The sequence below is a fragment of the Mauremys reevesii genome, linkage group 6 (genome assembly GCF_016161935.1).
Source record: "Mauremys reevesii isolate NIE-2019 linkage group 6, ASM1616193v1, whole genome shotgun sequence".
Classification (NCBI taxonomy): domain Eukaryota; kingdom Metazoa; phylum Chordata; order Testudines; family Geoemydidae; genus Mauremys; species Mauremys reevesii.
Window position 1 is genome coordinate 134,056 of NC_052628.1, and position 24,703 is coordinate 158,758.

The window sequence follows — 24,703 nt, forward strand, 5'->3', positions numbered from 1 at the left end:
TCAAAGCTATAGTATCAGCAGCACATGGACAGCACCCAACTCTCCATCTCCTGTATGTCAGACACACCCAGCACCAGCTCCCTGTGTCTTGGCTAAGATCAGCAGCCACATGATATTGAACCCAGAACATAAAAACAGCCATACTGGGTCAGAGCAGTGGTCCTCACCCAGTGTCCAGTCTTCTCACTCTGACTGTGGCCGGTGCCAAGTGCTTCAGAGGGAATGAACAGAACAGGGCAATCATCAAATGATCCATCCCTTCTTGTCCAGTCCCAGCTTCTGGCAGTCAGAGGCTAGGGACACCCAGAGTATGGGTTTGCATCCCTGATGTTTGATTTAGCAGGTCTGGGGAAGTCAAGCTAAGTTGATGGAAGAGTGCTCTCCCATTGATGTCTCTACTCCACCTCCCCAAATGGCAGAAGCTATGTTGGCAGGAGAGTGTCTCCCAGTGGCATAGTGTGGTGTAGACACCATTGTAAGTCAACCTAAGTTACATGGACTTCAGCTAAGTAAGTTACATAACTGAAGTAGCATAACTTAGTTCAACTTGCAGCATTCATGTAAACCAGCCCTGAAAGTTCAAGTACACAGTATGCACTGGCACACCCTCGTCCGCATGTTTGTTTGACCCCCTTAAACAATTCTAAATGATCGGTGAGGTATAATTTCCCTTTTCAAAAGCTGTGTTGACTCTTCCCCAACAAATTGTGTTCACCTGTGTCTGATAATTCTGTTCTTTACTATAGTTTCAACCAATTTGGTTTACTTGCCTGTAATTGCCAGGATCACTTCTGGAGCCTTTTAAAAAATTAGTGTCACATTAGCTATCCTCCAGTCATCCTATACAGAAACTGAGTTAAGCAATAGGTTACTTACTACACTGCAATTTCATATTTGAGTTCCTTCAGAACTCTTGGGTGAATACCATCTGGTTCTGGTGACTTATTACTGTTTAATTGATCAATTTGTTCTAAAACTTCCTCTACTGACACCTCAATCTGGAACAGTTCCTCAGATTTGTTCCCTGAAAAGAATGGCTCAGATGTGGGATTCTCTCTCAATCTCTTTGCAGTAAAGATTGATGCAAAGAATTCATTTAGCATCTCTGCAATGGCCTTATCTTCCTTGAGTGCTTTTTTTTTAGTACCTTAGTCGTCCAATGGCCACGCTGATTGTTTGGCAGGCTTCCTGCTTCTGGGTATACTTTTAAAAAAAAATGCTGTTGTTTTTTGAGTATTTTGCTAGTTGCTCTTCAAAAAAAATTTTTTTTGGCCTGCCTAATTATACTTACTTGACTTGCCAGAGTGTATGCTCCTTTCTATTGTCCTCACTACAAAGTGGTAACACTTTTTTGGTCCTCTTGCTATGTTTTTTTAAATTGGGGTATACATTTAATTTGAGCCCCAGGATGTTAAATTTAATTATATTATGGGTGCCATTACTGAGCGGATCAAGTATATTCACCTCTTGAGCCAAATTCTGTGCTCCACTTAGGACTAAATTAAGAATTTCCCCTCCCCTTGTGGGTTCCAGGACTAGCTGCTCCAAAAAACACTCATTTATGGTGTCTAGAAACTTTATCTCAGCCTGAGGTGACATATACTCCGTCGATCTGGGGATAGTTGAAATCCCCTATTATTATTATTGAGTTTTCTACTTTTACAGTCTCTCTCATCTCCTGGAACATTTCACAGTCCTCATCACCATTCTGGTCAGGTAGGCGGTAGTGTATTCTTACCCAGACAAGAATTGAGGTGATGTAGGTGGGAAGGGGGATGTGCTTCAAAGAGCTTGTGCCATCTGTAACATCATTCACTATCCAGCATGTCTGCCCTCAGACTAAGCCCCAACCTAAGTGTGATCAGCTCACTTCCATCTGCAACTGCTCAGAGCTTTATCACATGCAGGTTCAGATGTTGCAGTTCATTATATCTTAAGAAGACACATCAGTCCCCAAGGGAGCTCCAGTTGGTACAAAACTCAATATGAATTTGCTCAATGGCTTTTGCTTAAAAGCAACTTGTTTATTTAATAGAGTAAAAAGATGATTTACAAACAAAACAGATGTCTCTCCAGGCGAGGTTTAATCTTCTATATTTGCTTACCAGCCAGATGGTCTGTCTTCCGTTACCTCATAGATAGCATGTTTCTCTCTCTCTTTCTGTTAGGTTTTAGTCCATCGTGTGTGTGTGTGTGTGTGTGACAGACATCCCTTAAGAAGCTAGCCTCTGTTTTGTCTCTGGAATCATTAACATATTCCCTGGGGATTGTATTCCCTCCCACCTAAACTGGTTTCCTTGGTCTGCTGGAGCTTCTAGGTGGGTCTTTGAGTGCTGTGTAATTGTTATTTGCACTCATAGGTGTGTTGCACCCTCACTAATGAGGAAGAAGTTAATTTTCCTCCTGCTGCTAAGGAGCCCAGACAGCCTGTGGAGCTTCAGAATACACTTAGAACAGGATGGGCAAACTTTTTGGCCCAAGGGCCACGTCTGAATATAGAAATTTTATGGTGGGCCATGAATGCTCACAAAATTGGGGGTGGGGTGCAGGAGGGGGTGAGGTCTCTGGCTGGGGGTGTGGGCTCTGGGGTGGGGCCAGAAATAAGGAGTTCATGGTGCCGGAGGGGGCATGGGAGGAGATTGGAGTGCAGGTGGCACTTACCAGAAGCAGCGGCATATCCCCCCTCTGGCTCCTACATGTAGGTGAGGCTAGCTGGCTCTGTGCACTGCTCTGTCCACAGGTGCCACCCCTGCACCTCCCGTTGGCCATGGTTCCCAGCAAGTGGGAGCTGCAGGGGTGGTGCTTGGGGCGGGAGTAGCTTGCAGAGCCCCCTGGCTGCCCCTAAATGTAGGAGCCGGAGGGGGGATATACTGCTGCTTCTGGGAGCCATGGCACACACGCACAGAGCAGTCCCCGACCTTGCTACCTGGCTGGAGCACGGGAGCTCGAGAGTCGGATTAAATCGGCTGGCGGGCCGGTTGTGGCCCACTGGCTGTAGTTTGCCCACCCCATCTTAGAACATAGGACAGAAAAATCAGATTTCAGCTACAGATCAAAATATACAATTAATACAGGGATATGTGGTTATTGTCACAAACTCTGCAAACTTATCAATTCTTTTTTGTCTTGGGAAAAGGAAGAGAAATACTATTATTATTTTGATTAATAACAATGTTCCATTGATGGGGCCCATATAAATGCAGAGGGCTTGTCCACGTGACTGTTTAGTGTGTGGCAAGCTGGAGTGTAAATCTACAACACTGTAGTCTGCCGTGCACCAGCTGGCTGTGTGGACCCTGCTACGGCGTATCAGCTGATCAGCAGTGTACTTTGACCTCTTGCTGTTTGAAACAGCAAAAGCAAGTGATAGGTCAAGTGAGGGGATAAGATTTAAAAATTATCCTTTGAGCATGTGTATTCATTATTTAAACAAGGGTGTTTGATAAGGCTTTCTATTAGAATGGCACATGTGTGTCTATGGGAATTCAGACCTGACTAAATGTTTACAACTTTCAATGCACAGGCACATGTTGAATTGGGCAAACTTCTATAGGGAAGTCCATAGGACATCTGCAGGTGCTAGTCAAGTTCTCATGCATTAAAAGTTACGCATTTGTTTGTCAATCATGAGCTAGTTTCTTTCAGGAGCAGAGCGGTGGCTCAAGGCCTTGGAAGCTGGAGTAGGCACTGTCTGTTCAACTCCTTAATGTTTTGGGAACTTAAGAGAACTGATTCATATCTTGCGCCAGTTTTTCTAACCCCCGCCCCCACACTCCGAATCCGTAACAGTCTTTGGAGTTTTATATGTAGTAAGTGTGCCTGAAGCATGCACAGTGCTGTTGGTGAAGTGAGGGTTCCTGGTGAAAAGCAGTGACAATGTGCTCGATGCTTTGTAGCATGTAAGAGGGAAATTCTGAGAGGATTATCATAATAGCACACCACCGAGGAATGAGTGTCAGAAGCAGAGGTAAAGTATCAAAATATAACCCATGTAAAGTGTTCTTTCCTTATACTCCCTCATAAGGAAAGAAATGAAACTCAGATACGTCTTTATTAAGAATAAGTACATTAAAATAGATTGTTTTTAATAAACTTTTGAAATCCGAGAATTTTTAAATTACTGTTGCATAAAAAAAACAGTTTGAGAGTTTGAAAGCTCCTTGTTCTGTCTACCAAACCTCCCTTCTCATGTCACTCCAGACAGTAAAATAGTTACTTTCTACCATGTAGGTTCATACATGACATGGTGCTGACTTGCTCTCCTTCTCATTAGAATGACAGCAAAGTTTCTAAGCATGCGAACTTGATATAGTCCTGCAGCCCAACCAGTGTGGGTCCTACCATTGTTCTCTCGTTGAAGTCTGGAGTGCTGGTGGATGGCATGAATGCTGTGTGAGGGTTTCTACAGTTTAATCAAAAGTTCAGGAGTCTGCGGAAGAGCCATCCAAATTTCCAGATAATATTCAAAGGCCCTAGTGCTCAAGGACTACAGTGTCAGAAATCATGTGTACAGAGAGAGCGCATCATCCTTGGTGACAGAAGGGTGAAGGGAGTTTCTATGCCAAAAATCTTGGGGGAATTATTCTAAAAAATGGTGAGGCTCTTCAACAGATGAGATTTCCAATTTTATAGGGTCTCCTAAACACATTTTCTCTGAGACTGTGCTCTGGCAGGAGGGCACATGAGCAATTTCAGAGTAGAGTGGAAGTGTATTCCTAAGGAATCTTAAGGGTGGGTGGAGGTCAAAATCCATCTTGTAATGGATAGCTCGTTACGGTCTCAACGGAGCTTCATAATCTACTCCCAGACAGAGCACTAATCACATGGGGGGAGGGGGTGTGCAGAGAAATAGCCCAGGCCCCACATTCCCTGCTTGGGCCTCCAGATGGAGGAGGGTCTCACTACAAGGGCCTCTTGATGTCCTAGAAGGAAGCTCAGAAGCTCTTTGAGGGGAAGGAGCACCTGTGGCTAGGTGATCATCTTTCTTTACTGTCTGGCCGTGCAGATGCTCGGGACTCCATTGCTAAAGTGGCATATGGCCGCGTGTTTGGCTGGATTGTCCGCAAAATCAATGAACTGCTGGCTGAGAATGTGGATCCTGAGGTGGAGCTGAGGGAGATTGGTGAGTCCCAACTATTTTGCTCCTGTCAGCCCCCTGAATGCACATGCCACAGTCAGGGCCAGCTTAACTTTTTGTGGGCCCTCCTGGGGAATGATTGTAAAAGGGGACGGAGGTAAAAGAACAGTGGGGCAGGAGCTAGTGTGGGTCTCTGGAGCAAGGGAGAGGTCAGGGGTAAACTGCAAGCACAGCAGGACTGGGGAGGGGGTAAACAGATCCCTCCTGCCCACATAGAGCGGGTACCTACCTGGTTCTTGCCCATTCTCTTTCTCTCTCTGCATTGAGTTGCCCCTCCTGCAGCTGCAGGACAGGTTCTCTTCCAGCCCTCGGGAGTGGGTGTTGGGAGTGGGAGGAGCGAAGGCTAATGTGATTACTCCTCTAACCGGACACTTAGTTTCCAATCAGCACTGCTAACCGGACACGCAGGTACCGTTTTCTACTGGAGTTTCCAGTCTAAAACTGGATACCTGGCAACAGGGCTGCCAGAAAAGCCTCGGGGGGGAGAGGGGCAAGCAATCATTTTTAAAAGTAAGAGGGCTAAGCCTTAAGGTGGGGGCAAGTGGTGGGTGGGCTGGGGAGTGGAGAGGAGCTAGTGGGCATGGCCATGTCTGCTGTACTGCACACATAGGTTGGAGACTGTGGGGATCAGCTGACGCAGTCAGTATCCCCAGCCCAGGTGACGTGACAGCCAGTGGTGGATTTAGAGTTAGTGGGGGCCCCCCCAGCCCTGTTCTCAGCTTCATTTTTGGGGCTCCTCCTTGGGACCCAGCCAAGAAAAGGAACATTCTCTCTTATCTCCCCCCACCCCCGTTTTTCTTTCTTTTTTTCTTCCTCCTCCTATAAGTAATAGCAAGTAAATGAAAATAAAGTGAGGTACCTTGATTGTTCTTGTAGTCTAACTTATTTTTCCACAGACCACTTGAAAATCACAGAGGGTCTCGATGGACCACTTAATGATCTTTCCAAATATTGTAAAAAAAAAAAAAAAAATGTTTGGGTGCGGGGTCTGGCCAGGAGCTAGGGCGAGGGAGATTGGGGTGTGGAGCGCTTACCTGGGGCAGCTCCTGTTTGGTTCTCAGGATGGGGGTGAGGATATGGGTGTGTGTGCAGGAGTCAGGGCAGGGGGCTGGAGGTATGTGTGGGGAGGTGCAGGAGTCAGGGCAGGGGCTGGGGGGCGTGAGGGAGGGGATGCAGGAGTACAGGGCTGGGGAGCTGTGGGGGGTGCAGGGGTCAGGGCTGTGTGGGTGAGAGGGGGCGCAGGGGAGGGGGGATGCAGGAGTCAGGGCTGGGGAGGTGTGGGGGTGCAGGGGTCAGGGCAAAGGGCTGGGGGTGTGTAAGGAAGTGCTGAGGAGGTGTGAGGGTAGTGCAGGGTTGGATGGGTGTGTGTGAGGGGGGTGCAGGGGGCTGGCGGTGTGTGAGGGGATGCAGGGGTCAGGGCAAGGGGCTGGGGGTGTGGGCTGGGGTCGTGGAGGTGCTCACGCAGGGGGCTGGAGGGGTATGCACCAATTCCAGCCCCTTCCCCAAGATCTCGCCCCCATCTCTTCTCCTCCTCCTCCTCCTCCTCCCCAGAGTGGTGAGTGTGCTGCTTCCCTCTCCCTCCTGCCAACAGCTGATCAGTGGCAGGGAGATGGGGAGGAGAGAGAACGTAGCATGCTGGGGGAAGAGGCAGGGCAGGAGCTTGGCTGCCAGCAGACCCTGCCCTGCTGCAGCAAGAGCCCCAGCAGCCGGCAGCATCAAGCTTCTGCCCCCACAGGAGAGAGCGGGGGGTGGAGAAGAGCGGGCCGGGGCCCCTTTTGACCGTAGGCCTGGCGCCATAGTAAATCTGGTACTGGCCACAGTCAAAGGGGCAAAGCACCATGGGGGAGGAGGTGTCTCTAGGACTGAATACGGGGTTGTAATTCCAGGGAGATGGCGGCCTTGGGGAAGATTTATTTTCACAGTGTCTCTGGGAGGCTCAGTCTGCAGAGGAAGCTGGCTGCACAGATGTAATTCTGGGGGAGAATGCAGTCTTTGCAATAGGGCAGGGCTTGTGCTGGGGCTTGGATTATTGCTGGAGTCCCTCTAGAGTTCACTGGGATTTAGTTCTTGTATTGGTCTCTGTGAGGTGGGTCTCTGTGGGGTGTAGGGAGCTGGGGTGTATCTGGCTGCAGGGATGGGGTTGGTGTGAGGGGAAAGAGACGCAGTGCAGGGGTGTCATGGCAGCCTGTGGAAGAGGCATAATGGGGGGGGGTGTCCCCACAAGGCTGAGTCTCTGAGGGGATGAGAGCTTGGTGTGAAGGCATGGAGCTCAGTGAGGGGGGTCTTTAGCTGCCAAAGTAGGGGGCTTAGTTCAAGGAGTATTCAGCCACCCTATAGGTGAGACTGCAAGGGTCTATATTGAGGCTCCTCTTCCTCCTTCCAGGGATCCTGGATATCTTTGGGTTTGAGAACTTTGTGGTGAATCGTTTTGAGCAGCTCTGCATAAACTTGGCCAATGAGCAGCTACAGCACTTCTTCAATTATGTGAGTTCCAAGTGTGATGTTTTCTGGCCTGGCAGGGGGCTCCGCAGGGTGTTGGGAGAGCCATGGGAAGGCAGAATGGTGACCTCTCCTTGTACAGTATCCCCTCCCCTCCCCACCCCGCCCGGGCTGGGGGAGCCCAGAGTTGTGATCCAGCCATGGGAGCAGAGTGGAGACCAGGAGCAAGGGCCTCCTCATGCATGTGGGTTACCATTGGATGCTGGGCCTGGCACAAGGGGGGGGGAGGGGAGGGACTACTGTGCAAGGAGAGGTCACAGCAGTGATCTTGTCTTGGGGAGGTATACGAGTGCTGAGGTGGTTTGAAACTGTGACTCTGCCTTCCACGTAGCGTGTCGAGGGGAAGGATGCATGATTTGCTTGGCCGAAGGCTGTTGGTGCTTCTGGGAGCTCCAATTTTACTGTCTTCTGTGTCTCAGCATATTTTCCAGCTGGAGCAGGCCGCATACCAGGAGGAAGGGCTGCCCTGGGAAGCAATTACATTCAACAATAACAAACCCATTTTGGTGAGTGACCTAGACCTGGGTAAGGGAGAGACCCCTCTAGCCCCAGGCATGGGCCGAAGGGAGGGAGAGAGGAAGTGCTGTATCCAATGTTGGGAGGGTTAGGATCTGGGGAAAAGTTCCCTTGAAGGTGGAGGCAGAGAGTGCAGTGAGCAGACAGAGGGGAGATGGCCTCTCAGGAGAGGATGGGCTGCCTCCACTCCCATTAGGTAAGGGGCTCATCTCTTTTCCTTCTCCTGCTGCAGGACCTGTTCCTGGCCAAGCCGCTGGGGCTGCTATCTCTCCTGGATGAGCAGAGCGCATTCCCTCAGGTATGGCAATTGTGACTAGAATGGTACAGGGACAAGCTGTGGATCAGAGAAGATGTTGTGGGTGCTGGTGCAACAGATATCTGAGGAGAATCATAGAAGATTAGAGTTGGGAAGAGACCTCAGGAGGTCATCTAGTCCAACCCCCTGCTCAAAGCAGGACCAACCCTGTGTTCTCATTGAAATCAATATATTTGAAAATGTAGAAAAATATCCAAAAATATTTAATACATTTCAGTTGCTAGTCTATTGTTGAACAGTGTGATTAAAACTGCGATTAATCGTGATTTTTTTTTTAGTTAATTGCATGAGTTAACGGCCATTAATCGACAGCCCTAATAAATATGTACCAGGAAATTCCATATAAACACTCAAAAACCAGGAAATGGCCAACATTAAGTTTTTCTGTGTAACCTTAACATGTGTCCTGTTTGTGCATATACATTACGTTAGTCTTTAGTTATGTGATCAGGTACTGTTGTTTATCTATGATCAGTCTGTCATCCAGTAAACAAGACAGGGTGCACTTATTGAGCAGTGGCGATTAAAAATATATATATAAATAATTATACTTAAACATTATTTAAAAACAAGTATTTCATTTTTATAAGGAAAACAACTAATTCTTCAAGAGCCTGGTTGTACGTGCATTCCATGTGCTGAGACCAGAAGCTTTTCACTAGCAGTGTCCATTGGCTTATACATGCACCTGCCTACCCTCGTGCTCCCTTCTGAGGGTATAAAAGGTAGCACCAGCCATCTGCCACTCCAGTTCCTCCCCATCCTTGGCCTGAGATGGAGTGAGCTGTATCCGTAGCCAGTTGAGATTTGGCTAATTATTTGATTTTGTGTGTATTGTTATTTATAGATAGTATATGTATATGTATCAGAGGGGTAGTCATGTTAGTCTGGATCTGTAAAAGCAGCAAAGAATCCTGTGGCACCTTATAGACTAACAGACGTTTTGGAGCATGAGCTTTCATGGGTGAATACCCACTTCGTCAGATGCAAGTAGTGGAAATTTCCACGGGCAGGTATATGTGTGTGTGTGTGTATATGTATATGTGTGTGTGTATATATATGTGTGTGTGTGTGTGTGTATATATGTGTGTGTATATATATGCAAGCAAGAAGCAAGCTAGAGATAACGAGGTTAGTTCAATCAGGGAGGATGAGGCCCTGTTCTAGCAGTTGAGGTGTGAAAACCAAGGGAGGAGAAACTGGTTCTGTAGTTGGCAAGCCATTCACAGTCTTTGTTTAATCCTGAGCTGATGGTGTTAAATTTGCAGATGAACTGAAGCTCAGCCATTTCTCTTTGAAGTCTGGTCCTGAAGTTTTTTTGCTGCAGGATGGCCACCTTAAGATCTGCTATTGTGTGGCCAGGGAGGTTGAAGTGTTCTCCTACAGGTTTTTGTATATTGCCATTCCTAATATCTGATTTGTGTCCATTTATCCTTTTCCGTAGAGACTATCCAGTTTGGCCGATGTACATAGCAGAGGGGCATTGCTGGCATATGATGGCATATATTACATTGGTGGACATGCAGGTGAATGAACTGGTGTGGCTGATCTGGTTAGGTCCTGTGATGGTGTCGCTGGTGTAGATATGTGGGCAGAGTTGGCATCGAGGTTTGTTGCATGGATTGGTTCCTGAGCTAGAGTTACTATGGTGCGGTGTGCAGTTACTGGTGAGAATATGCTTCAGGTTGGAGGACTGGCCTGCCACCCAAGGCCTGTGAAAGTGTGAATCATTGTCCAGGATGGGTTGTAGATGATGCATGGATGGTTTTAGCTGAGGCTGTAGATGGCATGGAGTCCTGTCATGTAGATTGACAGGCTGAGGTTATGGTGGTTTGGAGCTGTTGAAATCGTGTTGTTTTTCCACAATCTCCTTCCCATGAGTCCAGATGATGAAGATGTCATTCAATGTAGCATAGGTACAGCTTGTAGTCCACATATCCAGACAGTCATTGATTATAATGTCAGGATGGTTTCTGAGGCTGTAGATGGCATTGCGTTGTGCACGACTCCACATGGACTCCACCAGAGGGTCAAAATGACAGTCGTGCAGAACGCAATGCCATCTACAGCTCAACTGTTAGAACAGGGCCTCATCCTCCCTGATTGAACTAACCTCGTTATCTCTAGCTTGTGTCTTGCTTGCATATATATACCTGCCCCTGGAAATTTCCACTACTTGCATCCGACGAAGTGGGTATTCACCCACGAAAGCTCATGCTCCAAAACGTCTATAAGGTGCCACAGGGTTCTTTGCTGCTTTTATGTATATGTATTTATTTATATTTAGGTAACTGTTACTTTCTACTGTAAGTAACTGCAAAGGGGGATCATTTTTCAGGGCTTAACTCCCCATCTCCATCCTGAAGAACAGATTCCTAAAGTGCCCAGGTCGCCTGGATTTAAAAACTGTGGTCTGCCTCAGACTGCTTCTTATGAAGGACAACCATGACACCTGCCTCTGCTCCTAGGACAGACTCTTATTACTTCGAACTGTGGTATCTGCTGCTTGTTGTTGCATAGGATGATGCAATCCAGAGAGAGCTGGCTTAAAATGTTTCTGATGGACAGGTCCATGAGGGCAGACTGGGACTCAGGCTTGGGGGACCCTCTGTACACCAGCTGCAGGAGTTTAGGAGTGCTCCATTAAGCTCAGTGTTGATTGGCTCCAAGGCTCCTTCTCTGAAATAGTTTTCAAAGGACACTGGTAAGCAGCACTAGGAAAAGAGTGAGGAAGGGAGATTGAAGCATTCTCTTAAAGAAAAGAGGGATAAATCTCCCTCTAAGTCATCTTCAAAGAAGAGCCTGTCATCCCCATCTCATGAGACTCCCTGCCACGGCATGGGCATATCCAGCGCTCATAAGAACTGCCAAGTCAGAGGACCTGGCACCACCAACCGGCACCAAGTCTACTGGTGAAGAGCTCCCCACAGTACAGGATCATTCCATACTGACTGAATGAGTGCCGATGGTTCCAACAGCCTTTGTATGGAGAGATTAATGCTTTTTGATTCAGATGTCAACCTCAAGATTGCTGATATTGGCACAGAGCATGTCACCTCTGGTACCAACAAGACAGGATGACAACAAATCTTCCATCACTAGCATTGATTCCATATACAGTAGCAAGCAATTTCACTGTCTGTACAGAACCGGAATCCCTGCTTCTTTTGGGGCAACCTCAAGCAGAACCAAGACTTGAGACAGCACAGGCTACCATGTGGTTTCCTCCTCCAGTACTGTCTATGAGTCAAGCTAGATCACACTCCTCCCCGGTATTGATGGCACTGCCATTTGATTCAGAGGACTCATACCCATCTTCTGAATCCATTGCCAGTGGGACTATGTCACCTGAATACCTGCAGAAACCACGCTCACAAGAATCATAGACTATCAGGGTTGGAAGGGACCGCAGGAGGTCATCTAGTCCAACTCCCTGCTCAAAGCAGGACCAATCCCCAACTAAATCATCCTAGCCAGGATGTGAGTCCAGATAGTGTCTAAGGCTGTTGTGAGCATTGCTACTTTCTCTCACTTTGGAACTGTCAAACAGGGTATGTCACAGGGTGACTGGCCCCTTTAAGAGGAAGCAGGGTCCAGTGCACCTGGACCAAAGGCTTTAAGGAGGCTCCTGAGCCCTATAAAGGCGGGGATAGATGCAGGTGGTTGTTGGTGGATTTCTGCAGACGCTGCAGGGAGTGAGAAGGCTCCTGCAGGGCCTTGAATCAGCCTGTGGAGAATGCCAAACTCCAGGCAAGAGGCATTTGGGAAGAAGACAGACCCTCAGGGAGGAGAGTCTGGGACCAGCTGAAACTGGGATAAAGACTTCTTAAGTTTGAGTTTTCTTTTGAAAGACTTTATGCAGGATTTAATAAATTGTACTCCATAAGGGCATTAAGTGACTAGATCTCTCCAGGAGATAATTATATTAATCACTGAGCTTGCAGTTTAGGATTGTAAATTAGCAAGCACTTGTGACAAAATATGACTTTATTAATTACAGTGAATTTACAAAAACAATGAGGAGTCGGCTGGCACCTTAATGGCTAACAGATTTATTTGGGCATAAGCTTTTGTGGGTAAAAAACCCCACTTCTTCAGATGCATGGAGTGAAAATTACAGATATACTGGCACATGAAGAGAAGGGAGTTACCTTACAAGTGGAGAACCAGTGTTGACAAGGCCAATTCAGTCAGGGTGGATGTGGTCCACTCCCAATAATTGATGAGGAGGTGTCAACACCAAGAGAGGGAAAATTGCTTTTGTAGCCCAAATTAATAGTGTTAAGTTTGCAAGTGAATTGTAGCTCTGCAGTTTCTCTTTGAAGTCTGTTTTTGAAGTTTTTTTGTTGAAGGATGGCTACTTTTAAATCTGTTATTTTGAATGTCCAGGAAGATTGGAGTGTTCTCCTACTAGCTTTTGTATGTTACCATTCCTGATGTCTGATTTGTGTCCATTTATTCTTCTACGTTGAGACTGTCCAGTTTGGCCAATGTACTTGGCAGAGGGGCATTGCTGGCACATGATGGCATATATCACATTGGTAGACGTGCAGGTGAATGAGCCCCTGGTGATGTGGCTGATGTTGTTGTTGGGTCCCATGATGGTATCACTAGAGTAGATATGGGGACAGAGTAGGCAACGGGGTTTGTTACAGGGCTTGGTTCCTGGTTTAGTGTTTCTGTGGTGTGTAATTGCTGGTGAGTATTTGCTTCAGGTTGGGGGCTCTGTGTAAACGAGGACTGGCCTGCCTCCCAAAGTCTGTGAGACTGAGGAATCATTTTCCAGGATAGGTTGTAGATCGTTGATGATGTGCTGGAGAGGTTTTAGCTAGGGGCTGTATGTGATGGCCAGTGCTGTTCTGTTATTTTTCCTTGTTGGGCCTGTCCTGTAGTAAGTGACTTCTGGGTACCCGTCTCGCTCTGTGAATCTGTTTCCTCACTTCCCCAGGTGGGTATTGTAGTTTTAAGAATGCTTGATAAAGATCTTGTAGGTGTTTGTCTCTGCCTGAGGGATTGGCGCAAATGTGGTTGTATCTTAGGGCTTGGCTGTAGACAATGGATCATGTGATGTGTTCTGGATGGAAGCTGGAGGCATGTAGGTAAGTATAGTGGCCAGTAGTTTTCTGGTATAGGGTAGTGTTTCTGTGACCATCACTTATTTGCACTGTAGTGTCCAGGAAGTGGATCTCTTGTGTGGACTGGTCCAGGCTGAGGTTCTCCACTGGTAAGGTAACTACCTTCTCTTCATGTCCCAGGATATCTATGCCTGTATCTGTAATTTTCACTCCATGCATCTGAAGAAGTGAGGTTTTTTACCCACGAAAGCTTATGCCCAAATAAATCTGTTAGTCTGTAAGGTGCCACTGGACTCCTCATTGTTTTTGTGGATACAGACTAACATGGCTACCGCTCTGATACTTAGTGAATTTTCAGGATGTATTTCCCCAGGACTGCAGACAGCAGTTTTAATCTGTAATTGACAAAGGACAGTTGCAGGCTAGGTCATCATTCCAAGCAGCTCTGGATGGGGCAGGCACTGCCTCTTGCTCTCTGGCAACTACTGTTGCCATGAGATGGTCATCATGGCTCCATTCGTTGGGTTTCCTGAAAAGTGCAGGCAACATTTGAAATTCTACCATTTGAAGGCCGCCTGTTCAGTGAGAGGACAGATGAGTCACTGTACACGCTTAACAACTCTAGAACCATACTTTGTTCCCTCAGCGTAAATACTCTGCCACCAAAGAGAAATATATTAGGGCTCAATTCTGCCACAGGCCAAAGCCCAGGGCCAGCTCCAGGCACCAGCTAAGTAAGCAGGTGCTTGGGATAGCCAATACAAAGGAGCGGCGCTCCATCCGCTATTGGGGTGGCACGGCCGGGTCTTTGGCGGGAATTTGGCAGCGGGTCCCTCAGTCCCTCTCTTTCTCTTTGAGCTGCCGCTGAAGTTCTGCCAAAGAGGAAGAGAGGGAGTGAAGGACCCGCCACCAAGCTGCCGCTGAAGAATGGTGAAGAAGGATGACTGAGCTGCCGCCAAAATGCCGCTGATCACATTTTTTTTTTTTTAAATGCCACTTGGGGTGGCAGAAAACCTGGAGCCGGCCCTGCAGAAACCTACCCCTCTGCCATCCTTTTATCATCAGCATGCAGAAGATGTGACAAAGGGTGCAAAAGCAAAACCCAAATGCACCATTGTCATTTTCATCCCAGTCAGCACCATCATCAAAGCAAACATTTTGACAGTTCTGTTGTATTAATTTCAAGGATCAAAAGCGTTCAAGGTGATTTCACTGTCTAACATAAAAACAGTGATACAAAGAAGTGCAGATTTTTTTTTCCTACATAGACCTTACTTTACTCGATTTCTTGGCAAACACCCAAAAGCATTGATTCTAAAGTTTATTAATCAAACACAAGAAAGAACAAGAAATTAAAACAAGTATTTATATTGTAACTAAAATTCAGTGATAATGCAAAACAAACTTAATCAAAACCTTTAAAGTCTCTCTCCTTTTGCAGGCAAAATATCAGCCTCTTATTTTCAAAATAACCTTTCTTTGGAAAGGAAAGGGTTAATTTTACTTTCAGTCCTGGTGTGTAAAGGATAGTTACATTTCCTGTTTCTAACAGACAGGCTGACACAAGGTGGAGGAGAGAGAAGATAGAAAAGGTGGGGGAAATATGGTTTTTCTTGGTGTTCTTGGAACACTGGATGTCTGGTCAGTCATGAATGGATGCTTTGGCTGGCAGATCGACCACAGCGCCTGTTGCTTGGACCCTGGTTCACTTTCTGGTCAGGGACATCATCTATTTGGGCCTTTTCTCCTTAGACAGGGCAGGGTTATGGTCATCTCATTTCTCTATGTTGATGCAATGCATTTGATTTCAGGATCTGATGAAAAGCAGAACGAAAGATATAGGGTAAGAGAAAGTAACACAACAGGGAAGGGAGGCAAAAAAAGAATCTTAAGTGTCTCTGCGATGCTGGCAATTAGGTATCCCAACATATGGGCAGAGGACTGGATGTCATGATGATTTTCAGCACTCTCAAGTGAGAATAAAGTTCCTTAAACAGGAGCAAGGCTAGCCAGCCTTCCTCTTGGAAGAAAGTCTTTTAGTCTAGTCTGCTCCTATCTTGAGGTTAGGGAAAACGAGTCAAGATAAGACGAGCTGGGATACAAGGTGAGACAGGAGATGAGAGAGACGATGATTTTTTCAAAGTCTCTTTTTAAGAAACCCTAAAGGGGGAAAAGTGGACAGTACAGTTCATTCCCCTCGATAATTTGTTCACTAGTTAGGCCTAATATCTGTCACACCAATTCTGGTCTATTAGCTTCTAGTTCCCCTTCTTCTGTTTTTACCAAGCATAATTTCAACAGTCCTTGGATTATATCAGTGTGGCCTTTGAATCATATCACTTTCTGTTTGGACTAATCCAGCTTCTTTATCTGGTTCTCTTGCATTTGTTTTCAATATTCATTTATTGAAAACAACTCAACCTATTTTTCACATAGGCAATTTCCAAGTAGGCAAAAAATACAGGTTATTGTAACATTTTATGAACTTTCACTCACTTCTTACATTTGATCTTACGATAAGGGGACATTTTGTAGGTCAGACAGTCACAACAAGACCCTTGAGACCTGCAGACCAATTTTTCCATCAAATCCAACATTCCTTTCTGGCCTTTCTACCTCCATTTCGAGGTTGCCTTACCCAAAGTGAGAATCCATAACAATGGACAAATTGGTGTTGGAAATAATCTCTTCAGAATCCCCTAAGCAATTTTGTTCTACCCCTATCCCCCACCGAGCTACCCTATCCATTTTCAGGGACCCTTTTCACAAGAGGATGCTCACTGAAGAGATGGGATCCCTCCTCCAGCTAGGAGCCAAAGAACCAGTACATCCTCAGCACATAGGGAAGGGTTTCTACTCAAAGATATTTCCTCATCCCTGAAAAGAAAGGATGGAGGCCTTTTCTGCACTTCAGACTATTGAACACTTACATTAGATGTCTGAGATAAGTCACTTTATCCCAGATAATCCAATCTGTGGATCAAGACTATTGGCTTACAGCAGTCAACCTCAAGGACACTTTATTTTCATTTACACATTCACTTGGAATACAGAATGTTCCTGAGGTTCATCATCAATAGGAACCACTACCAATACAGATTGTTCCCATTCAGCCTTGTGACTGCAACAAGAGTATTTACAAAGGTGCTGGGTGTAGTGGCAATCTATCTACAATGTCAAGGTGTATAACTAGTCATCAAGGTAAGGAAATATTGAATCAAAACTTGAACATACCAGTCAGTGCAAGAGTCCACATGCACCCTGAGGCTCTTATTCCAACACCTCAGCCTAAAGACAGAAAAGGCTATTTTAACACTATGGACTATAGAAATTATTGTGGCAAGATTGGAGCCCACCACAGAGTGAACATACTCCCTTCTCAAGAGATTCCAAATTACACACAGCTTGATCTGTCACCTCCAGCAACCCCCTAGACATATATGCAATCTTGCTTTGAACACATGGCATCATCCACACATGTAACCCTGTTTGTTAGACTCATCTACACTGCATTCAGGTGTGGCTCAAGCAGGTGTACGTACTGGGCCAACACAGTGTAGACATGTTGATCACGGTACCATGGTGAATTCTCCAGTCACTGAACTGGTGGAAGGAGAATCAGAACATTTGTGTGGGAATCCTATTAACCCCCTTCTTTTCTAGTAACAAAAAAAAAAAAAGACATTTCTGTTGGGATGAGAAGCCCATACAAAGGGCTATGTAGCTCATGGCACTTCGTCCCCACGGAGACACTATGCTACATTATCAACATGCTAGAACTGACAGTGGTGTATGAAGCATGAAAACGCTGCTTGCTACTGATCTCGAATCAGCACATTCCGATTGTCAGACAATATGAAAGCTGTCTGCTATATCAACAAGCAGGGCAAAGCAGGATCCTCTGACTTGGGCACAGAAGCGACAACCTCTGGAACTGGCTCATTCACCATCACATCACACTGTCTGTGGTTCACCTACGGGGGAACAAAACATGTTAGCTGATAGGCTTAGCAGGCATTTTTCCAGGGACCATGAGTGGGAACTACAAGACCAGGTGAAACAGACTGTATTCTTTCATTGGGGGTCTTCTGTTTAGGGATCTGTGTCCATCAAGCAAAAACAGGGATTGTCAGAGATCCTGCTCCAGGGATGCTTGAGGCCCAAATTCAACCAGAGGCTTAAATGATTGGAACATCTGATGTACACATTTCTTCCAGTTCCCCAGCTGCTGAAAATGCTGGTAAAGATCAGGCAGGGAAAGGCAAAAGTCGTCCTGGTGATACCAATATGGTCAAGGCAATTCTGGTTCCCTGTGTTACTCCAGCAGTCCACTCATTCTCACCTCTGCATCCCATTGTCCGCTGACCTACGTAGTCAGGACAGAAACCAGCCCAGCCCAGCATTTCTTTACCTATCAGTAATGCTGGAACTAGAGTGATAGTGAGAGAACGTCAAAAAATATCAGTGTAAATGCTAAGCATACAAAGTGAACAAACCAGACACAAAGAAATAGCATTTTCACTGATAATCCTATAACATCTTGCCTGATACTTGACGTAAAAGCAAGTGAAATATTTTCTTACTGAAGAGTGGTACATTTTTATGCTGATGATTTTTCATTTACTTTTAGCATTGTTAGATTACATTCCCCAAGTCTGTCTCCTTCCTTAGAGGTTTTTAAGGTCAGGCTTGACAAAGCCCTGGCTGGGATGACTTAGTTGGGTTTGGTCCTACTTTGAGCAGGGGGTTGGACTAGATGACCTCCTGAGGTCCCTTCCAACCCTGAGATTCTATGATTCTAAGCTAGTTCTCTGTGAAGCCATGTTGGCTGCTGCTGCTCTTTGCATTTTTTCCCCAAAGGATTTACAGCCTGAGCACTTTAAGGAGTTTTAGGATTCTCCAGCTGACCTAGTAGATTTTTATTCTTCTTCGCAATGTACCAGGCCTGTTAGATTTAGTTCCCCCAAATTTGCTTTAGGTCTTGATCCTACAGATATGCACAAGTAGCCCACTTGATTTCAATGGGACTACTCACATGTGTAAAGTTAAATATGTGTATAAGTGTTTGCAGAATCAGGGTCTTTGCATATTTTGTCATGCCATTTAGAGTTCAAAGATCTGTAAGTAAGAGAGGAATATTAGATCATAGAATCATAGAAGATTAGGGTTGGAAGAGACCTCAGGAGGTATCTAGTCCAACCCTCTAGTTCAAAGCAGGACCAACCCCAACTAAATCATCCTAGCCAGGGCTTTGTCAAGCCAGGCCTTAAAAACCTCTAAAGATGAAGATTCCACCATTCATATAATCTCACTTTGGAATACTGCAGCTGTTCCTGGGATATGGAGTCATCTCTGTTCAACACATAGTAGACAAACTGAAAGGACCTGCTGCATATCACAGGCCACAGTTTCACCCAGTAACTCCTTCACTGAGCCCAGTAACCTGTGACAGAGATTGAACGGCTCTTTAGGAAGAGACTCACCCAATCTTGATTTAAAGACTTCAGTTGATGGGGAATACGATGCATCCCTTGGTTCAAATGTGGGTGGATGTCAGTCTGGGAAGCTGATGGGTGGATTTACAGTATAGGGATGTGCAGAAAGGTTAAGTAGCAGTTGGTAGGGTTAGTCACTGCATAGCTAAAAATTCTCTTCATCACTGTCTCAGCTGTTAGGGTGGCTTTTATTACATTTGTATTGTATTGAAATGTGTTTCTAGTCGGTGTCTTGATGGGATTGGAGATGCTGTATAAATAATAACTATTAATTTCTCATTTTGTGGGGTTTTACTATGAAATCTCTTGTGTTGCAGGCGACTGATAAAACCTTTGTGGATAAACTGAACAGCACCTTCAAGGGGAACTCACACTTCCAGCCATGTAGAGGCCACGTGCTAGGATTCAGCATCATTCACTATGCGGGGAAGGTAAGTACTGTTTAGGGTACAGACTGGCACTTTGTCTCATGTAGGTGAAAGAGATGGGGTGTGCATCAGGGCCTGTGGGGGTATGGGTGGAAGAGATGTGCTCCCTGGGGGCCACTTTTTAGGTGAGGTAGGGCTCTCTAGAAGGTATCCTATTTAACATTATCAATGACCTGGAAGAAAACATAAAATTATTGCTAATAAAGTCTTCAGATGAACCAAAAATTGGGGGAGTAGTAAATAATGAAGAGGAGATGTCACTGATTCAGAATGATCTCGGTCGCTTGGTAAACTGGGGGCAGGTAAACAATGAGTTTTAATATAGCTAAATATAAATATACATCTAGGAACAAAGATTCTTCTTTGAGTGATTAGAAGAATAGAGGCTTTCCACTTGGTGATTTAAATCATTATTTAAATTGCTGATTTAAATCACCTTGATTAAAATCAATTCATCCTGGAAGATTCCAACACAACTACTATTTTGCATTTACTTTTGTATCCTCTTCCCATGGATGCATTTTGACAAAACGCCATGAGTGAAATACAGATAATAATACCCAGACACTACAATGGTGGTGCATGGCTGGCAGCATAACTTGAAGATATTAATTTTTTTCTTGCTTTGCATTCCTATCTCTATTCTCTCCCCCTCGTTCCATTAGGGTTGTTATCCTCTCCACTGTGCTCTGTTCCCTCCATTCTCCCACTCCCCTCATTTCCTACCCTCAGCCTCCCAGTCTCTCTTCTCCTTTAACTAGATGTTAAGTATTTTAATAAAGAATGTCTTAGCGGGTAACCCCTTGAACAAATACTGAATCAAAGTATTAAATCACAGAACATTAGTAACCAGAACTGTGTCTTCCCTTGTTACAAAATTCACTTCCATGTAAATGAGCTGTTTAATACATTATGGCCAAGATTATCAATCCAGGGGAAGTATGTGTTAGAGAGCTTATTCCTTCACTCTTCCACTTCCCTGGTCCTTCTCGCCTGAACAGAGAGTAACAATACCTGAAGTCCGAAGGTGCAAAAAAATTTGATGTTTATTGGGGTGAACTTTCAGCAAGCTTAAATCCAAGCTCCTTTTTCCTTATTTTCGAATCCCAACTTACTTCATGTTTGCCCCTAATTTATAGTAATATTTACAGCTATACCTTAACCAATCATTCTATTGAAATTTACCTAACCAATCCTAACGTACTGTAACATGATTAGCCAACCAATTATATCCCACCACCTTAATTAATTAATTTTGCTGGGTGTAAACTATACAGCAGACAGAAACAATCACAGAACCAGACAGAGACCATGCAAATAAACATACAAAACAATACAGAAGTGAGGATTTCACAACTACATCTATAAAGACATAAGGGTTTCCCAGCTGTGTCTATTGATAAGTGAGTTCTTACCAGTCAGAAAACTATTACACTAAATTTCCTTTTACATCTTCTAGGCTCTTCCCTTTCTCTGGAGGTGATAGATCAGATCACCTTCCTAACAGCCCCATATTGCCTTATTTCAGTATGACTAAAGTGGGCCTCAGATTGTCACAGTGAGAGAAGGCCCTTACACAGATTCTTTCTTTTATACCTTTATAACCAGCTAAATAATAAACATAGATCGAAATTCTTAAAGTCTAGGCCTTTGTAGTGTATCTAAGAAATAGGGCCTAGATAAGACGGTTACTCACCTTTGTAACTGTTGTTCTTTGAGATGTGTTGCTCATATCCATTCCAGTTAGGTGTGCGCGCGCCACCCCTTCAGCATCACCGTCTGTGGCGCTTGTGGCTGGGGCTCTGGGCCCCCTGCCATCTGTGGGGCTCCTGGCTGGGACTCTGGACCCCCGTGGGACTTTCTGCCCTGGCGACCCCATCAAAATGGAGTCGTGACCCACTTCGGGGTCACAGCCCAAAGTTTGAGATCCACTGTTCTATTTGATTCATCAATTTCAGCTTTTTTATTTGTACTTCAGTTATTTTCTAAAGAAAGGTTAATTCTCATTTGCTTTGGTAGATCGTGCCAAACCAACCTGATCTCCTTTTTTGAGAAGGTAACAAATTTTTTAGACAAAGGAAATGCAGTGGATCTAATTTACCTCGATTTCAGTAAGGCATTTGATACGGTTCCACATGGGGAATTATTAGCTAAATTGGAAAAGATGGGGATCAATATGAAAACTGAAAGGTGGATAAGGAACTGGTTAAAGGGGAGACTACAATGGGTCGTACTGAAAGGTGAATTGTCAGGCTGAAGGGAGGTTACTAGTGGAGTTCCTCAGGGATTGGTTTTGGGACCCAATCTTATTTAATCTTTTTATTACTGTCCTTGGCACAAAAAGTGGGAGTGTGCTAATAAATTTGCAGATGAGACAAAGCTGGGAGGTATTGCCAATACAGAGAAGGACCGGGATATCATACAGGAAGATCTGGATAACCTTGTAAACTGGAGTAATAGTAGTAGGATGAAATTTAATAGTGAAAAGTGCAAGGTCATGCATTTAGGGATTAATAACAAGAACTATTGTTATAAGCTGGGGAGGCATCAGTTAGAAGTAACAGAGGAGGAGAAGGACCTCAGAATATTGGTTGATCACGGGATGACTATGAGCCGCCAATGTGATGTGGCCGTGAAAAAAGCTAATGCGGTCTTGGGATGCATCAGGCAAGGTATTTCCAGTAGAGATAAGGAGATGTTGGTATTGTTATACAAGGCACTGGTGAGACCTCATCTAGAATACTGTGTGCAATTCTGGTCTCCCATGTTTAAGAAGGATGAATTCAAACTGGAACAGATTCAGAGAAGGGCTACTAGGATGATCTGACGAATGGAAAACCTGTCTTATGAAAGGAGACTCAAAGAGCTTGGCTTGTTTAGCCTAACCAAAAGAAGGCTGAGGGGAGATATGATTGCTCTCTATAAATATATCAGAGGAATAAATACCAGGGAGGGAGAGAGAGGAGTTATTTATGCTCAGTACCAATGTGGACACAAGAACAAATGGATATAAACTGGCTATCAGGAAGTTTTAGACTTGAAATTAGATGAAGGTTTCTAACCATCAGAGGAGTAAAGTTCTGGAACAGCCTTCCAAGGGGAGTAGTGGGGGCAAAAGACTTATCTGGCTTAAAGACTAAGCTTGATAAATTTATGGAGGGGATGGTATGATGGGATAGGCTAATTTTGGCAATTAATTCATCTTTGACTGCTAGCGGTAAATACACCCAGTGGCTTGTGATGGGATGTTAGATGGGGTGGGATCTGAGTTACTACAGAGAATTCTTTCCTGGGTGTCTGGCTGGTGAATCTTGCCCACATGCTCAGGGTTTAGCTGATCCCCATATTTGGGGTCGGGAAGGAATTTTCCTCCAGGGCAGATTGACAGAAGCTCTAGGAGGGGTTTCACCTTATTCTGCAGCGTGGGGCATGGGTCACTTGCTGAAAGATTCTCTGTACCTTGAAGCCTTTAAACCATGATTTGAGGACTTCTGTATCAAACCTGTGTCTGAGCCACTGGAGTGGGTAGGTGAGATTCTGTGGTCTGCATTGTGCAGGAAGTCAGACTAGATGATCATAATAGTCCCTTTTGACCTTAAAGTTTATGATTCTATATAACCATTAAAAATCTGTTGATTTACAACTAAATAGAGCCTTTAATCTAGACTTGGTACATCTTTTTGGTACTTAGGAGAATACACTATTTATTTAAGCAATTATAATGCTTAATATTTTCAGATTCTTATTAATCCTACATTTTGGTATGTTAGAAAATAGTGAATGAGACGTTGCTTATTTACTAGATAATTTACTTTTTGCTCATGATTTATGTCGAGCTGCATCATTGGGAGCTGTGTGGGAGATGGAATTTAAACACCAAACATCATATGAAGTTTATTTGTATTAAACAGAGCAACCTTAAATGTTTTGGATACATAAACTTCTCTTATCAAAACATCTTTTATGTTACAACTAAATTATAATAAGTTTAGGCCTTAACATATTTTGTATTAAATTCAGATTTCATACTAAACAGGTTCATTTTTAAAAAGAAAAACTTACTATAATGTAAATAACAATAAAAAAAATCCAACATAAATATAAAAAAAATCATATTTAAAAAAAAAATCATTGATTTTTATCCATCCTGGACTCTTCCATGCTGCCAGCGTGGCTCTTGGTGCCATACACTTTGGGCTCCACTGTGCTTGGGTTGGGTTGGCAAATTGCTTCCCTTGCTCTGCTTCTCTCCCCAGGTTCAATACGCTTCCAGTGGCTTCCTAGAGAAGAACAGAGACACTTTGCCAGCAAATATCCGGGGTCTCTTCATCAACAGTGTCACCCCATTACTGAGTGTGCTGTTCACAGGTCAGTCCCCCTGTTGCCATGGGTGTCCGGTGAGTAATGTCACCAATAATCCCTGAGTTCCTGGACTGTGCTTAGGGGAGAGAGTCAATCACATTAGAATCCAGTAAACAAACACTGCTTTAAGAGCTGTGCACTGGCCGGGGGGCCCTGCCTGGGACACAGACATCTGCTTAATATTAGACTACGTGCCCTTCACTGTTCCTCCAGCCCAGGATGTCTGTCTTAGGCTGAATAACTGAATGTTTGTGCACCACACTGATCACAGCTATCCAGATGCAAAGTATTATCCCAGCCCCTGCATGGCAAAAACATAAGTGCAGCAGCCAAGCTTGTGTTGCCCTTAGTGCACCCTCTCACCCCTGCTCTGCCAGGGCCTACAGTTCCAGGAAGGTTTTGTGGAGGCTTCAGCATCAGTGCTCCTAGGTAAGCAGGCTTCCCTCTCTTGGTCTGGGAGCCATGACTAAGTCTGTCAGCAAACTATAGAGCCAGCTGAGCAGTTAGGCCCCAGTTTATTGGAGGGGGAGGATAAAAGCAAATCCATTCCCTGACACGTTACTCCTGAGGAAATTCTGCAAATTCTGTGCACAATATTTTAAAATGCTGCAAAATTCTGTATATTTTATTTGTCAAAATAACACAATATAATCACACCAGTTTCAATTATTTTTGGTCATTTATTTCAAAATACCTGTCCGCAAGTATGTCTGTATTGTTACAGACAACAACAAAGATTCAGGAAATGTTTTTTGACAAATAGATTCCGTACTAGGCATATTAATACAGAACTCTGAGTAATAATTCATTTAAATGACAGTACCGGATCGTATTTCCCACACCCCTCAGAAGCAGTGCAAAGACTTGGGGGAGTC

General features: G+C 44.8%; 1 protein-coding gene across 1 annotated transcript in view; it reads left to right on the forward strand.

The window, feature by feature from the left end:
* The window catches only part of LOC120408299 (myosin-IIIb-like), a 121,778-nt gene that overhangs the window by 25,949 nt on the left and 71,126 nt on the right, over nucleotides 1–24,703 (forward strand). Inside the window, exons 10-15 of the mRNA XM_039545059.1 lie at nucleotides 5,006–5,122; nucleotides 7,521–7,621; nucleotides 8,056–8,142; nucleotides 8,385–8,450; nucleotides 19,356–19,469; nucleotides 23,723–23,834. Of these exons, the coding sequence (XP_039400993.1) occupies nucleotides 5,006–5,122; nucleotides 7,521–7,621; nucleotides 8,056–8,142; nucleotides 8,385–8,450; nucleotides 19,356–19,469; nucleotides 23,723–23,834 (597 nt within the window). The remainder of the gene's footprint in view (nucleotides 1–5,005; nucleotides 5,123–7,520; nucleotides 7,622–8,055; nucleotides 8,143–8,384; nucleotides 8,451–19,355; nucleotides 19,470–23,722; nucleotides 23,835–24,703) is intronic.